Here is a 17,373-nt window from a genome sequence, read left to right on the forward strand (position 1 = left end):
TTTAGCAGTTTATATGAATGAACTGGGTGTGAGAGTGTAGGTGTACATTGAAACTTTAAAAAGGGATTTTGAGTGTGTGTGTGTGAGAGAGCGAGAGCAACCAGGGGCAAAAAGCGGCAGTCTTTGGGAGGAGAGGGAGGAGGTGGTGAGAGGTCTTTGGGGCGAACCCCCAGTTGTTCCTGTTGCGAGGTGATCCGAGTTATGGATGTTGATGCATTCCTGCGGCACCGCTGAGGAATAAACAGCAGCGGGGACTGCAGCAGAGTCGGCCACAACACTGCGGGCTCCACCGCCGCAAGCAGCCGCATCATCACCATCATCATTACTGATAACGCTACATCACGTTTACCGCAGCCAGTCATTCTAACACCTACGGTCCCAGTGAGGTTGTGGGCCCCCACACGGAGGAGGTGTAGTCGGTCAGTCAGGGGGAGTTTCTCCCGCTCTCGCTCCCTCTCCCTGCACCCAGCTCAGCATGCCCCAGCCCCTGAGCACCTCCACAGCTCTCCCAGCTCCACTACCATGTGTAGATGGACAGTGACACAAGGTGCACCGGTCGCCTGGTTCTCCACCTGCCCCTGCTACAGACCTCCTTCACTCCTCCTCTCCCTCATCTTCCTCGTCCTGCTTCTCCTGCTCGGACCCTCCTCATCCTCGCCCGTGTCCGCTTCCTCACCAGACTTTGAGAAGAACCACAATGCACCGCGAGGGACTCCCCCTCGCGTCTTCGTCTCGCACCCGCCGCCTCGCTCGTCGCCCGCACCGCTGCACGTGTCCTCTGCGAGGTTGCCACGGGCGACCAACGTATCGTGGTCCTCTGCGACGGTCGTCGGGCGCCACGTGCGGAGCAGCTACAACCATCTGCAAGGAGACGTGCGCAGGAGGAAACTGTTCTCCTACCAGAAATTCTTCCTTCGCATTGACAAGAAAGGAAAAGTTAATGGCACCAAAAGTGAGGATGATCCATACAGTAAGTCAACTTTGTTTCATTTCTGAATGTGTTTTATTGGTTCTTATCATTTTTAGGATTATTTTGAAGCGTTTGCTGAATATTTAGCCATTAAATTCCCTCTTTTTTGTTGCACTAAAAATCAATAGAAGAGCGCAAAGCGAAGTCTACGTTAGGATGTTTGCTGTTAAACATTTCTATGCTCTTATCTGTCAAAGAGAACACTAGGACACATTATGGGCTGGTTCTCTCTTACTGCATCTTGTGTGTTTATCTGGGAAGAGAGATGTTTCTGGTTTTCCACCCTGGGCAACCGCGCACATTGAGACAGGTGACTGGGCAAAGGAACAAATAACAGAGCTGCGTGCTTTCCAGCCTTTTCCCCATGTAGAGGCAGGCCAGAGAGAAAGGGAAGGGGGAGCATGAGAGTGGGAAAGGAAAAAAACAAAATGAGTAAGCAAGGAAGATAAAAAATAAAAAAGAGATGATCCACTGGAACCAATTAGAAACTGCCCAGAGAAAGTTTTTCTTCTTTTGGGGAAATATCTAAAACACAGCTATTACCAAACCCCTGGAGAGAATGACAAGTACACTGACTCCTCGCTGCAGCTGTAACAGTGGTGGGCATATGCTAAGTATGAGGTTATATGGACACGTGCTCTTTTGTCAGCACCACTCAGTCTCACATTCACAGTTACAGTTCCTCTCTTTCACACTGGGTAGACTCCAAGCTCTTCGTCCTCCACTGTGGGGCACTGAGCAACTCCAGTGGTACCTCCAACGCACCTTTGGATAACTTAACTTTAGTTTTTGAGAGTGTGATTGCATGATGAAGGCAAAATGCAACATTTTGTGGAATCGAATATATTCACCAGCAAATATAAATCTACTTTTAACGACTTGAAAGTAAGGGCCCTCATAATCATTTACGACTGATCCGGAACAGAAAATCAGCTGTTATCATTCTGTAGTCCGCAACTTCATCTTCAAGTTAAACACATCTGGAAGTTCTCCAGGACTGCCAGTCTTCTGGTCTCTGCGCAGCTCAGAATAGCTGCACGGCCTCAGGGCACATTGACAGTAGTTGTTGAGGGAGAACAGAACATTACTCCCACATTTACCTGCCAGCTCACCGAATTAGATGCACCAGGCTCATGCTGCATTACGTCTGTATGTGTTTGGAAGTGTGTATGTGACTGTAATCTTTACAAATGGATCTTTATCACTCGCACAGCTTCATACACATGTCATAGGTTTGTATGCATCTGTCTGTGGGTCTGTGGTGCTGTACAAGCCTCTCCTGCTAAGAGCACACACACTTGAGCACAGAGAGGCCAGTCTTGCACATGGCCTCCATATGGCAAAGCCCACTTTTATTAGGGCCAGGGCCAGTGTGAATATGTGTGTGTGTGTGTGTGTGTGTGTGTGTGCCACTCAGACACCAAGGCTCTGCCAGACATGGCTGAAGGAATTTCAATTAGCGTCTCTTCCTCCCTCCCCTTGCCTGCAGTCCTCTATGACACACGCATGCACATGTGCACACACATGCACATAAAGAGGTCGACCATTAGGATGCAACGTGTCACACTAACTATAATGGCATCGGGTCATGGCATTAGAAGCACCATCCATCACTTTCAACAGCTCTTGCCACTTGATTGTGGTGGGAAGTAGTAGGTAAGAACTTTCTAAAAGGAAAGGGACAATCTTAAACATGAGGACTTGGCCGTGGAGGCCGAACCTTTCAGGTCACATTTTGTCTTCGGAGTATATTTAGTGGATCGTTTACCAGGTTTCAAGTGCAGATGTTTAACGTGTTTCAAATTAAAAGATGAGGAAATTTGGAGCTAAACTGAGGAGATTTGGCTGTTATGAAATAATGATGAAATAATCAGTGTGTCTGCACGATACGTTTTATGTTCAGGTGCTTGCCCATTGATAGTATTTGCATCTGTGCACAAGCTTGCATGTTGAGCAGTTTGTATGCTTATGTGCCACCTCCTGCTACTTTGCATGTGCTCCAACATCCGCAGAGGACAAATTGTACCTTTCAAACTAAACCAAACAGAACAGAATTAAATGTTCCTCCCCTAGCTGCAAACATGGATGGGGTAATTGACTCTATACATCATGTTTTCGCATGCCCATTCCCCCTCAGAAGTTTCAATGCATTTTTTCCGCGTATGTGTATGTTACAGATTATAACATTTACACTTTATGGCGAGTTTTAGAGCCGAACCAACTCAGACTTTTGGACAAATTAGGTCTTTAATGCAGTTTCCTGGCCTTCATGTGCTCCTTAAACACACGGCTCTTTTTAGAAAATGCAAAAATCCACTACATATAACATCCTAAATCATATAATGTAACAGTGTATGAAAAATTGCTCCAATGTTTCACAGCAAACCCAGGTGTTGCACAACTATAAGTTGACCCAAGATCTTATTTGTCAAAAATGGACGACTCCCTTAGGAAAGCATGAAATTGAACGCTGGCGAGGGGGCAGTTGTTAGTGTTGTTAACATGGTCTAGTAGTCTGGTAATGTTCAGGAGGTCAGATTGCAAATGAGTGTCATTAGATGGTGTCAGAGGTGAGGAAGAAGTTTCGGCTCCAGCTCCGGGGTCGGGGCTCTCCTCCACAGCCGAGCCTTTTCTAATCATCTGGTCAAAGCTCAGGGCAGTACATCATTCAGGGTTTAGTGCCTGTATTGTGAATGAATGTGCTCGCTGGTGCATGCCACCGTTTGTCTATTTGTACTCATGTGATCAATGCCATTTTATCCATCTCACCCCGTAAAGGCCTTCAAAATAAGGCGCTCCTAGTCCCAATACGGAAATCCTGTGCGGCCGTCACGTATTTAGCATCGATTCTCCCACTGACCATGAGCAACAAAACTGTCCTTGTCTCCTTCTCTCTATGTCGACCACAGACCGTCACATCTTGTTTACAAAAAAAACGCATAAAGCAATGAAACAGATGGACATGTGTTTGCAGTTGGACCTCAGAGTTGTGGTCGTGCACGGCTCAATTAGTACCGACTGGTGCCAACTTGACTAAAGTTGTATCTTTGATTCTCACTGCGGCCATCAGGATTGTAAAAGCTGCCACACTAATGCTGTACTTATTGTTGACACTAAACAGAGCAGACGCGTTACCCACGGACATGAAAGAATCAAAAGCACCATGATTTATGGAGAGGGTCATACACTGAACACGACTCGGATTGAGTGCGTGTTTTGCATGTCCAAGCTAATTACACAGATGTGCCGCCTCTGGTTTGACCCAAGTCAGGAAGCTTTGTTAATAATAAGGTCAACGGTACACATAGCGCATCCCGTTTGGCCTTCGTGTTACTCTGCCACTGTTTGTCATGTGGCGTATAGCTGGGGGACGCAAATTGCACATTGCGTGTGCAAGACTATGATCCATTTTTATTTCCAATTATAGCTTAAGATCTAAATTGTGCTGGAGGAAACATATTTCCTTGCAGTGCATGTTCTCCATCATACAAAGACGTTTTGTCTGTAATTGAGCATAAAGAGTTTTATCTCCTTCATATAATATATGTGAAGAAGTGCTTCACTTGATTCTAGAAACTTCGTAAAAAAAAAAGTCGATTTGCATTGGAAATTGGAAGATTTTTCCACTTGTTTTGATTAAATGTGATTATTAGGGACTCAATAAAAATCACTTTGTGAGATGGAGTTTTTTACAGTTACGGTCAACGTCACAAAAAAAAAGCACCAAGAGAGTTTATGATTCTGTGCGTCTCTTTCTATTTTAAAACATGCGCAATGTAAATTTATCTCCTCTGGTCTACTAAACAAGCAGTTCCAAATATTTCTCCTCCGCATCCATAAACCTCCAATGACTCAGAAAGATGAATGGGAAACGAAGCTGTATTGAGTGCTTGCCCTTCCTGACCCCCTGGAAATGAGTGCCAGCCTCGTCCCCTTTCTCAGTTTCTGTACGTCTTCATTTGGCTGCCTTCACCGTGTCTCCCTGCTCTCTGCTGGATGAGCGTGTTTCGGGTTCTCATGGGAAAAGGTAACAGTGTGCTTTTCATTCAAAGTAACTTTGACATCTTCATGGACTCTTCTTTTCCAACAGCCGTAAATAAAAGTGGTGCCAAACGTCGCCGCGCAAGCTTGTTCTGGAAACACTGAGTCCATCATCGAGGCCTCCGTGTTTAACATCAACAATTCACTTCAGCTGTGCTCTGAAAACTTACAATAAACATATACTGCATGCGCAAGCCCTCTGATCCTCCCTCCACTACTCCAACGTTCATTGTGCTTATGGCTGGAACAAATAGTAGGCACTCCTGATGGGTTGTAAACAAAAGCCATTCAAGGTAACGAGTGAAATTAGCCTCTTTTACTTCGAGGCTCACAACATCTTTTGAGCAGCAATCATCAATTAATCACGTGCCATTCTTCATGATGATGTTTTGTTAATATCTAGAATACAGCCAGTGTCTGGATCGAATCATGTCAGTTTTGATTCATGACTCCTTTTACTGGAATCTACGAAGAAAACGCCGCCAGTCCTGCAGAAACATTACATAACATTGATTCAATATTATATAATAGCAATGTTATTTTACTATAATGAAACCAAGCCAATGCACTGATAACATTGTTGGAGACCTTTGAGAAAGACGGATTAACAAGCCGTTAACTGGTAACAAAGTATTGCATCATCTTTGACTCCTGGAGTCGGAATGGTTCAGTTTGGGTCAAAACTAAATCAAAGTCCCAGAAATCAGGCCGTCAACATCAACAGCCAAGACTCTTTTCACTGAGAAAACCTGCATATGCAGGTTGCACTGTAACGCAGAGGCTGTGAGGGACTACGCATTGCTGAATTGACCTGCTTTAGAAATGTCTCCTGATTGCAACAATATCGTGGTCTAAATGTTGTTGTTTCGCAATAAAAAGAAAGTTGTCAGACAAAGCTTTGACTTGTGAAGAACGGTGCCCATTTCTTTGACTTGAGTAACAAATAGAGAAAGTTTCGCTCAAATGCTACATCTTCATCTATGAGTCATTTTATTGTGAATCTACAATAAATGACTGTTGCTTTTAAAAAGTATTTTCCCATTCATGGCTCAGAGAAGATAAGAAAAAACAATGACCATTAACAAAGCACCATTTGCCATCTCCCACACGGGGGTGAATGTGAAGGTCCAGAGATCCAGATGTACGAGTGCCTTTTGACCTTGTAACCCAACCACCCGAACGAGGTCATTCACGAAGCATGCGTGTGTGTCGATGCTTTGGATGTCTTTGAAAGAAACACGCAGTGCTGAAAATGATCAGAACAACTCTTAAATAAAAGTTTCCGATTGAGATGTTGGTCAAGATATTTCTACACTGTTGCAGTGCCGTTGTTATACTTTTGAAAGCACGCGTTTCTTTTCCCGGAGTAGCCGAGGACAATAACAGGATCCGTCTCATTTTTCCATCACTGTTTACATTTTTCGATATTTTCCCATCAATTCGCTGCCCTGTCCATTTAATGTGTCAGCTCCAACAAAACTGAAATAAGAGCCAGCTTTCTGTAGGCTGACCCAGGCGGCGCTGCCACAAACCCCACCAGTCAGGCACCACCTTCAGCAAACGTCTTTCAGCAGCAAATCATGTTTCTGTAAGATCTTCTGCCGCTTTGGAGCGCTTCGGCTCTCCGAAGAGAAAATAGCTCCCGACTTCGAGAGTCGATTGCGATCCGCAAAGAATCTCAAATTGGACATCTTTGTTTTGATGGACGGCCTTTTTTATTGTTTATGTTATGTGGAGCACAATACATAAATATCTTTGAGAGAGGAAGAGAATGAACGAGGAAGAGGGGGCGATACTATAACTTACAACTCAGTAATGAATCAACCAGACGTCTAAACATCAGGATTTAGTGTGACCAGTCACTTCCATGTATAGCTGGTATGTATCTTTACAAGTACGCGTATCTGGAAGTTGTGTGGAAGTGTTGGAAGCATCCGGGAGTAGAGTGATGTCCTTGAAGTTTTACATGTAATCCACTGGGTCCATGTTATCTATATGGAGAGGCACTTGCTGCATAAATGCAAACATATTACATTAAGACAAACGATGGGAACTTCATTAGCATTATTTCAAGGTAAAAAAAACAGAATTTGCCGCATCAGCAACTCTTTGCTCCATGGCTTAATGTTGTAACGTGTAATCTCAGCAAACTTGGAGCCGGTACTACTTTGTTCTAGAAAAGGATTTTCATTGTGAAGAAAAAGAAGGGAAACAAATGCTAACATCAATGTAAAATGAAAAAAAATACAGTTTGCAGTGGAAACATTGTGTTGTTTAATTACTTAATCTGCAGCATAACCAGAGGTCCATGACCCTTAATACTGTAAACTGGGCTGAACAGTGACCTCTTGTAGCAGGAAACAGAACAACTCTCTGACTCTTGTGAACTTAATAAAGTAATCGAGTCCTTTTTAGATCTGAAACCATTAGCAGATTAATCGTTTGAGTGTTCGACAGGAATTAATCAAAAACTATTTCACTCAAAGTGTCATTTTGGTGTTTGCCTGCAGAATTCATGGCCAGTAAAGCAGCGGGAGGTGAAGAATAGCACCTGTGACAGAAAACATCCAGGGCTGCTGCCATATAGACACCATATGTGCCCCCCCCCCCCTCCCCCTCCCTCCCTCCCTCATGTTCCTGCCCCTTCATACTCCCTCACTCACCCCTAGCCCTGGTACACACATGCGCGCACACACCCACACACACACACACACGCACATGCACTGCATGAAAGTGAGGCTCGTAATGGAGTCATCAAAGGTAGCGGAGTCCAGAGGGGCATCTGGACAGCCTGGCCGTTTGAACAGAGCAGTCAGGAATGCCAGCTAATTATCCTGTATGTATGTATGTATGTATGTATGTGTGTGTGTGTGTGTGTGTGTGTGTGTGTGTGTGTGGGTGTGGGTGTGGTGTGTGTGTGTGTGTGTGTGTGTGTGTGTGTGTGTGTGTGTGTGTGTGTGAGAGAGAGTACTGTATGAATGTGAGGGGAGAGACAAAGACGGCATGAACAATACAGAGACAGAAAGTGACAAAGTGAATTATATTTGTGCATGCCCGTGTATTATATCTGTGGTGTAAAATAACCAAGATTCCTAAAGCTGAAAGTCCAACGCCATCAACTCCAACCACAACAGTTGTGTGAAATGCAGATGACCGTCACAGCACTTTGCCTGGGAACATAACTCCTGCCGTGTCCGGCCTTTGAAAGGATTTGACAGTAACTGGCAGCTTTGGTACGTTACAAAGTCAACTGTGTTAAAGGAATCACAATATCTCAGGTGGTTATGTTTTTGTTCTCCTCTCCATCAAATCACCATTAACATCACTGCCAATTTCGCTTGGTTTCCTCCCAGCTGCTCTTAAACGTGTGTGACATAACTTGCTGCGGTCGCGGTGCGCCGGGTAAAGTGATCTCAAATTATGCGGCGCTGGAATGATGAGCGGCGCAGACGAGAAACGTAACGCTATATCTGTTGGCTGGGCCTCTGGTATATTAAACTGAGGGTTTACGCTCAGGTGATCCGGTTTGCTTGATTTTTGTATAATATGGGTTTGTTTTTCTTGTGGTTCCCCGGACAGTTTTGAAATCACATACAGCTTGAAGAACGGTGTGTGGTTTCGGCTATTTCTGTCCACCAAGAAAGACAGTGATGTGAGTGTTTCTGGCGGGAGAGGAAATAAAAACATCATGGGGGCAAGAATAAACTAAATGACACAGTGAGTGCAGGTCAAATCAAACCATCCTGCTTATGAAAAAAATACTTTGAACCCCATTCAACGTGCACAATATTGGTTGAATCCAATTTATAACCCAGAAATGTAGTACGAGCAAAACTCATTTTGAAAACAAGTCCATATTTATACTGATGAAATCAGAAACAGGCCTCTGTTTTCTCAGCTTTGGTCATAACCGTCGGCCGGGCAGGCTCTGATGTGGCCACTTAGCGCAGGATGATACGGTTGTCAACCACATCAGTCTAAACCAGGGGTGTCAAACTCATTTTCACTCCGGGCCACATCAGCGTCACGGTCGCCCTCAAAGGGCCGGTTGTAACTGTAAGACTGTGTAAATGTAACCACTCCGAACATATTGTTAAATAACTGTCTCTGCATTTGATTGTCGTTTATTCGAAATATTGTACATGCAGTTATATAAATGTAAAAATAAATGTCAGCACATTTCTGTTATTACAACTTAAATCCTTTTAATTTAGGGTCCAGAAACCCACATTACTCCATCAAAGATCAAACCTTTAAAGAAAATACCAAAGACAAATATCAAACACAAGTTATTACAATAACTTTGTTCAAAGCTTAAAATCCTTTCAAGGGTGCGTTTGCACAATCCCACGTGAAGTATTTCATGTGTTTTAAAGACACGTTTAAAGTGGTCTTTAATGTACTCACGATACATTTCAAGTGTACAGTAACCAGCCAAAGAGCTGCTTCTGTGTGTTAAAGTATCTCATCATTTTGACTTTCTATCTCACAGCCGAGGCCAAGAAGGCTCTTTTTCATGCCCTTTTGCTCTTTTCTGTATCTATCAGACAAATACAGCAGACTAGTTCAATATTTGTAACTGATTTGTGACTTATTTGGTGGTACATTTTTTTCTTTTCTGAATTTCTTTATTCTTCTATTGTATTTTTCATGTTTTTAATGGCAGTGCAATGGATTTTCTGTTCGTTTCAGTGTTTAGCGGTTGCACGGATGTAAAATCATGTCACAATGAATACGCGACATCATTAGTCCCAGAAGAATGATCTTAAGACCTCAAATAATGCAATTCGGATATTAACAAACAATACATGGAGCACGTTTGCGTCATGACATTTTTGTCGTTCCTTGGAGGACCCATTTATATTTCACATCAAAAAGAAGAGCGAGATCATAAGTTGCTGCAGAAAAACACAGGCAGGTCAGGGAATCATCCAACATATCCGAGTATTGGACCCAGGATAAAGAAGAAGACACAAATGTCCATTGTTGTCGCTGAGGGAGTTCATGACAGAAACTAGTCAAGATTCTTCACAATACAGAGTGAGACCACTCAGGACTGCAGGCTCACAGCTGGTCACCATGTCGAGGTCAAATTGTGAACAACGGCAGTATAATCTTCAAAAAAGTCCCTGGATAAACAGTGGGAACATTTTCATAACCTCCCTTAACCTTTAGGTTCAGCTGGAGTCTCAACGACAGTGTTTCTGATTGGCGGGCAAGGGTCGACAGGAGCTCTGCAGTATGTGTGTGTCAAACCAGGGTTAATACCCTCTCAATCGGGCATTCAACGATACCACTGTAGGCTACTCCAACAGCTCTACAAAACTAGACTTTCTGTTGCAATATGCCAGAGTGTGTGGGCAGCTAATTGTGCCTTATGTCTATTTAGTCTCAGGTTTAAACGTTGAGGTTTAGAGTGATGAGGACTGAAGGAGCGCTGTGGTGAAGACAGAAATTATGGAATATAGAAGGTGAAGGTTAGGAAGTCTGAGAGAACCAGACCAACACATTGAATTGTCATAGTCTGCTGGCGTCATAACTCTCCTATGAGCAATACAATAAATAACACATCTTTTGTTTGTCTGTTTTGCATTATAAAGTAAGATTTCCATTGATGTCAATGGTTTTGACAGGGTCCCATTAGAGTTAAACATCCCCATTAAACATGGTGATCTTCATGAAGTTAATGAACAGTTTCTTGCCGTCAGAAGGCCAGGTTGTGTTTATTTGTACTCGTAGCTCCGTCGACGTTACAGTTTGGGTTTGGCTGGCAAAGACCCCTTTTGGCTTGTGCTTATGAAAGTTGTTGTGTTGCCCTGTTACACACAGGTGTTTGTTCTTGGTAGATTCTTTAAATACCGGTAAACGTTGATAGCGGAACATGTCCATGCCTTTTATATTAACTGAACCCTGTACCGAGTGTGCTTTCATTGATGGGCTATACAACTTTTTGTCTCTATAATTAGAAACATAAATTCATGATTAAGATGGGCTGATCTCCAGTAGTTACAGATAGGGAGAAGTCTAGCACCAGAGCTAGAAACATTCAGTGTGTGTGTGTGTGTGTGTGTGTGTGTGTGTGTGTGTGTGTGTGTGTGTGTGTGTGTGTGTGTGTGTGTGTGTGTGTGTGTGTGTGTGTGCATGACTGCATCTGCACATGCAAGCTCGGGTCCAGTTTTTCTCCGTCTCCTCGCCATAAACTCTGCTGTTGCAATCTAAGCCTTTTGTTGCAGCCTGGCCTTTTAACCCGCCGGCAGACGGGCTGCTTCTGGTAACTGGTAAAGGGGCCAAAAAAGAGTCTTGTGCTTTGGTTTTGTGACAAACCACATCAAACCGGAGGGGAAAGGGTTTGAACAGGTGAAGCTGCCTTTAGCGTAGCAGACGATCTTATTCTGACGGCTCACAGCTCAGAAATGTGTGTGTGTGTGTGTGTGTAAATGTGTCGAGATGGAACATTTTGAGCCCGATAGATAAGTGTTGTGTTGTGTAGCTCGTCTGTGAGCAATGGGCTTAACATAACGAGCCAACATGATGCACTGTGCGCTTTGAAAATCGACTTGAAGTTTAGAGGTTTAACAAGCCTTTATTGACCAAATAAAGGAACCGTGGGGATGGATTGATGCCAAAGATTACATTTAACAAAAAGAAACAAGGCCAAGAGCAAATTTGCAACAACAGCAACACGTATACAAGAGAAAATTGCCTGTAACTGCAAAAACGTCAAGTTGATCTTTATGCCATTTCTTTTATTGTTCCAAATTCTCCCAATGATCTCTCATCGCTTTTGCAAAGCAATAGGAGACAACGGTTGCACAGTTAAGTAGCAACAGATAAATGCATTAAGAGAAAAAGAAGAGACATCTCCAGGGTAAGAAGACATGTGAGAGACATTAACTTCATCTTAACCCTTCATATCAGACTATATTTATTATTTGCTTCTTCAGGTCAAAGAAAGAAATCATCAAAACAACAACTAAACATTCACATTTTTTGCCTGAAGCCGAGTCCATCTTCAGTCTTTCATATTAACCTTACTACTACTACTACTGTATATCCAGACAGATTCAACTGGTTTTTGGCAAACCAGCTTGGCACAAGTTTGTCCATAACACATAACTCGAACAAGAAGCTGCCTACTGTCACTTTAAAACCTCAAGAATGACAATAATACACCTCTATAGAGACACGCTATAGACTGTCCCCGTTTCTCACTTCATCCTTGCAACTATTCCTGCAACCACGCTCCACTTCCTACTGGCCCCTTTAGCTAATCCTCTCAAACCCCTGATGGTTTTACGGCTTGGTGTAACTGGCTTTCGGATGAGAGAAGAAAGGGCCGGCAACCACAGCTTAAACCAGTAATTGTTTCAGGCTTGAAAACCGATATGAACGCCTTGACCTCTCGCCAGTCTGGCAGCCAGAAGCCTCTCTCCGTCCTGTCCGTGTGCCTGCCTGCCTGCCTGCCTTAGCTCCCCTGGTCAGAAAAACAAACATAGGACGGAGAAATGTTTTTCCCTGGCTTACACCTCGGTCCCAGGGCATGCAGCCCACAAGCTAACCAGCAAGAGGGCCGGTCTGAGGTCTGACTGTCACATAGTGAAGGAAGAAAAAGAAGAAAAAAAAAGAGGGGGAGACGAGACTGGGGTTCACTTGTGCGAAAGAAACCGAGACGATTCAGGTTTCTCCTGCGGTATTTTGAAGCTATTTTGCAGAATTATAGAACCTAATTAAGAGTGATGCATGTTGACCTGAAACCAAAATGCCCCGTTAACATTATAAACTGATGCTAATACAGTCAAATACCTATTTCAGATCCCTTAATCTCTCCAATGAATATTCACATTTTTCTTGGTAACAACACTGACATTTGCAAGAAGCGGAAAAGCCATAAACTGCAGCACGAGTGCCGAAGGGTTCAGCCAATTGATGGAATAGTTGACAGACATAAAAAAAATATTTCACTTTTGAAAGTGGATTCATTGGATAACTCATTTCTAAAGCTAAATTTGACGTTTTTTTAGCCTCTCAAAAGTGAAGATTGTTTGGTTCATATCACTATCATCACCAATATTAATATCAATACAAGCTAAATGTTAAACCAGCAGAACAAAAAGAAAACCACAATGCACATCTGAGGGACCAAGCCGCACAGAGTTTTGAAACGTTTGTCTCTCTATCCCCGCTGCACCAGGTATGTTGGAGATCAAGTCAGTGGATGTGGGAGTCGTGGCCATCAGGGGCCTCAGCAGTAACTACTACCTGGCAATCAGCAAGAAGGGAGAGCTATACGGAGCGGTGAGTAGCTGTTTCAGTCACGCTTTGATCTGCCCATTTTAATGTAGGATATCCATTACTCATTACGTTTAGTGTCCGATACTTATGCAGTCTGATGAATGTTCATTTTTACTGCTGATACGGTGTAAAATATGTGTGAATTTGATTGAAACAAGATCAGATACCTTAAACTGGTGACCCTGCAGCTTTGACTTTTCTTGAAAGCTTTTTAAAACAATGGACAAGACTCTCTATTCCAGAAACAGGAACCACAGTTAGTCAATGAGAGCTCTCCTCCCCGCTACCTACCTCTCCTCTCCACTCCATTCAGAAAAAGGAAACACAATCCTACAGTTTCTCAATTCTGCTTCAGTCCCTGTGGGGAGGGCAGCCCTTGTTTTCATCCGTTTTCTCCCTCTCCCTCCTTTTCTTTATCTCATTCTCTCCCTCTTTTTTCCGCCCTTTCGGTTACTTTGAAAGACCCAACTTTCAGCACGTCTCTCTGGGAGCCACGCCACAGATGAAATGACACACGGTAGAAAGAGACAGAGAGGCATTCTGTTGCATGGCCTGAAACTGAATTCCCATGACGTCTTCCGCTCGGTGCAACACAAGCCATAGTGGCACGGCGGTGAAGGGCTGGCGTTCGATTACACTTGATGGGTTTACACAGTGGCTTCTTTATCCGGTGGTCATCAAACGAAATCATTGTTTCATTACGACAGCCGATCAATACACGCAAGGGACACAACGGATGATGATTGCCTTTAGGTTTTCATGAAGAAAACTAACGATGAAGGATGGATCAATTCACTGTGTGGTCTCTGCAAAATGAATCGTGTTCAGCAGTCATTTCTCTATTAAATGTAGAGACTTTTTAAGATCTAGCCAGTGAGTGAAACAGGACAGTTATTATAATTTTTCACAATTTATTACCATCATTTAAAATCACTTATGATTACGGTTTCATTTTTTTTTAAATCCGCTTTTACAATCCTTTTGATTCAAAAGGCAGCTAGCACACACACACACACACACACACACACACACACACACACACACACACACACACACACACACACACACACACACACACACACACACACACACACACACACACACACACACACACACACACACACACAGCTTGGTCGTACTGAGCACCAGTATATACATTTAAAAGCTGCACAGTGTATGTACAATATTCTCTTATTGCTTTGTGAACATTCATTTACTTCTGGAACCAATTTAAACAGCTGTGGGCAGATACAGAGAGAGACGGAGTTATATTGTGTGTGTGTGTGTGTGTGTGTGTGTGTGTGTGTGTGTGTGTGTGTGTGTGTGTGTGTGTGTGTGTGTGTGCGCGTGTGCGTGTGGGGCGAGTACATTTTTGCTCGTGAACAACTGCATCCAGTGAACTGGCTGTTTAAGCGCCGTTAGCCTTAAGCACAAGGGCAGTTTCCAGTAAACTGACAAATGTTACTCTCTCAGATCATGTCCTCTTTATTTACCACTGGGTGGTCACTGAGGTAACATCAGACACAAACACGGTGTCACGATGCTCTTTGCTGGCACGGAGCCCGAACCTTTGAGACGTCACATCGCACGCTAACCTCTCTCCCCCTGTGCCCTACCACACATGCCCTCCTCCCATCATCCACTCCACTGACACGCAAACATCACCTACAACAGTTTCATGTCCAATGTTTATGTAATGATGACACTGAACGATTAAGAAGAGGAATTGAGGACACGATGATGGATAAGGAGAATACTAATTGGATGGGAGGAATATCATGATTAAGTGAAGACGATAGGCTCCATTAAATTTTGGGGTTAATAAATTAACAGCAACCACAGCTCTTATAATCTGATCTGGGATCAATTAAATAGGATCATGCAAAATCCACTAATCTCACGCAGAAAGTTCTGAAATTGACGCATTTTCACAACATGAATCTGCTCTCAAAAGCATTGGGCTGTAACAAATGCTTATTTAGAATTACTCATTGCTCTGACTTCTATGAAATATCGACAGTCCAAAACCCAAAGATATTAAGTTTTACTGTCATTCAAGACAAATAAAAAACAGACTAGAAACTGGACTTTCAGGTCTTACAATCTGACATTTACACTCCTTGTCTCTTCCCTTCAGAGGGACTTTGGTCCGGACTGCCGTCTGATTGAACGCATCGAGGAGAACAAGTACAACACCTACGCTTCAGCAGAGTGGCGCAACAAGAAAAAGCACATGTTTGTGGGACTGAACGCCAACGGCAAGCCAATGAGGGGGAAGAAGACACGTAGGAAAAACACTGCCACTCACTTCCTGCCCATTGTGGTACAACCACGATGATTGGACATATCAGCCGCGAGAGACCTCTGCACAATGCAGGGTATTGGACTTTTGTGGAGTTACGGCGATGGCTACATTGGACAGATCTGAATCAGATCTGAATGATGCACTGAGGAGGAACGGAATGGAAGCCTATGGACATTTATATCTCTGTTGGATAAAGACGTTTCTATTTTTAAAAGAAAGAAATAAGATATATTGCCTTACAATGTGTATTTTATTTTCTGTTTTAAGTTATCAAGTACATTGGCACAGTAGAAAATATGAAAAAAAGAATGACTCCTGTGCCAAAATGTGATTAGTAACTCACATTTCTAGATTTGTGTACATGTAAAGCGCTTGACAGGGAAGAAATAAAATATGTAAGAGAGGAAAAGAAAAAGACGAGAAGAGGAAGTATGGATAGAAAGCCGACTGATGGAAAAGGAGGAGAAAAGACAAGAAAAGCAGGAAAGAAAAAGGATGAGAAAGAGTTAAGAAGCACCATCACAACAGCAAGTCTAACACTATCATATGTTTTCTTTAAATTTATTTATTTTCTGTAATATTTAACGAAAACGAACAAAAACACAAAGAGGACGAATCTTGTCTTTTACCATTTATGCTTGTCTTATTGAATACTTATCATTTAAACCTGAATAAATATAAAAAATATATTTGTCTTCAAGTTGTTTGACTGACTTATTTTCACCTTTCAATTATAGGTTGTTCATATTGTAAATACACAGTAAAGAGATAGAAACAAAATACATAAATGAACTAAACATTCAAGGAAATGCCTCAATCAATGAACCCCGTAATTGATCCACTGTATTCCTTTTATATTACCATGAGAAGAATTAAAAGATAGGAGACAAAAGGTAATGTGACAATGCTACACTATTGTGCTCTTCATCTGCTGGTGAAGACCATGAGATTAGAGTTGAAAAGCTGATTTTTGACCTTCGAAATAGCAGGGTTGAAAAAAAGAATCTTAGTTTTTGGTCCACTTACGAGCTTTTTCTGAAGCTATCAAACGCATCTCATGGTCTTCATTGGTAGATGGACCTTTACTCAGTTTGGCTGGATGGAGCAACCACTTGTCAATGATGTGTACTGTGTGGTAAGTAGGTCATTTATTACCATTTCATAAGGTCAAGAATTATCTAATATTATCTGATTATAATCATCTATATCTAAGAGATCCGAGTCTAAACCAAACTGAGTAAGTCGGTGGAGTGCCTTTACAACCGAGACGTGAATCAGGAATCTGTAAGAAATTAGATTTGTTTTTAAAGAATCCCAGCAGACAACCTGGTTGATGAGTTCAGGGGTTTTCATTTTCTCGCCGCAAAAAACCCTCTCTTCCTACAAGTACACATGGCAAACATGGCGGATAAACACTGTCTTTTATGTGATAACAACAAAGACAAAACAGGCTATAGAAATGGCCGACACACACGCAGGCTCTCACACACACAGACAGACTGAGGCGACTAAAGTGGTGTGTGCATCAGTGTGGTCCAGCAGCTGGGAAAAGCCTCCTCCTTGACCTTACTTGTCTGAAACCTGTTGCTGTGCCCCCCAGAGACAGAAAGACACATGGAACAGGGCATATGGTATAATGTAAATATCACTCCCATGTTTATCACCTGATTCTAATTAACTATGATGTCATGTTTTCTTTATTCCTCTCCCGCTTTCCCTCTTCTTTTCTTAAACTCCCTCTCTGCTGTCTGGGTCCTGCTGTTTC

At 42.8% G+C, this 17,373-nt stretch overlaps 1 protein-coding gene across 1 annotated transcript; it reads left to right on the top strand.

Moving 5' to 3' along the window:
• Window positions 1–252: 252 nt before the first annotated feature.
• fgf10a (fibroblast growth factor 10a) lies at window positions 253–16,272 on the top strand. Its single transcript, XM_079289132.1, has 3 exons — window positions 253–970; window positions 13,203–13,306; window positions 15,441–16,272. Exons 1-3 carry the CDS (start codon window positions 523–525, stop codon window positions 15,639–15,641), a joined length of 753 nt encoding a protein of 250 aa, XP_079145258.1. The 5' UTR covers window positions 253–522; the 3' UTR covers window positions 15,642–16,272.
• The last annotated feature ends 1,101 nt before the right edge of the window (window positions 16,273–17,373 follow it).

This window comes from Melanostigma gelatinosum, assembly GCF_949748355.1.
Source record: "Melanostigma gelatinosum genome assembly, chromosome: 18".
NCBI lineage: Eukaryota > Metazoa > Chordata > Actinopteri > Perciformes > Zoarcidae > Melanostigma > Melanostigma gelatinosum.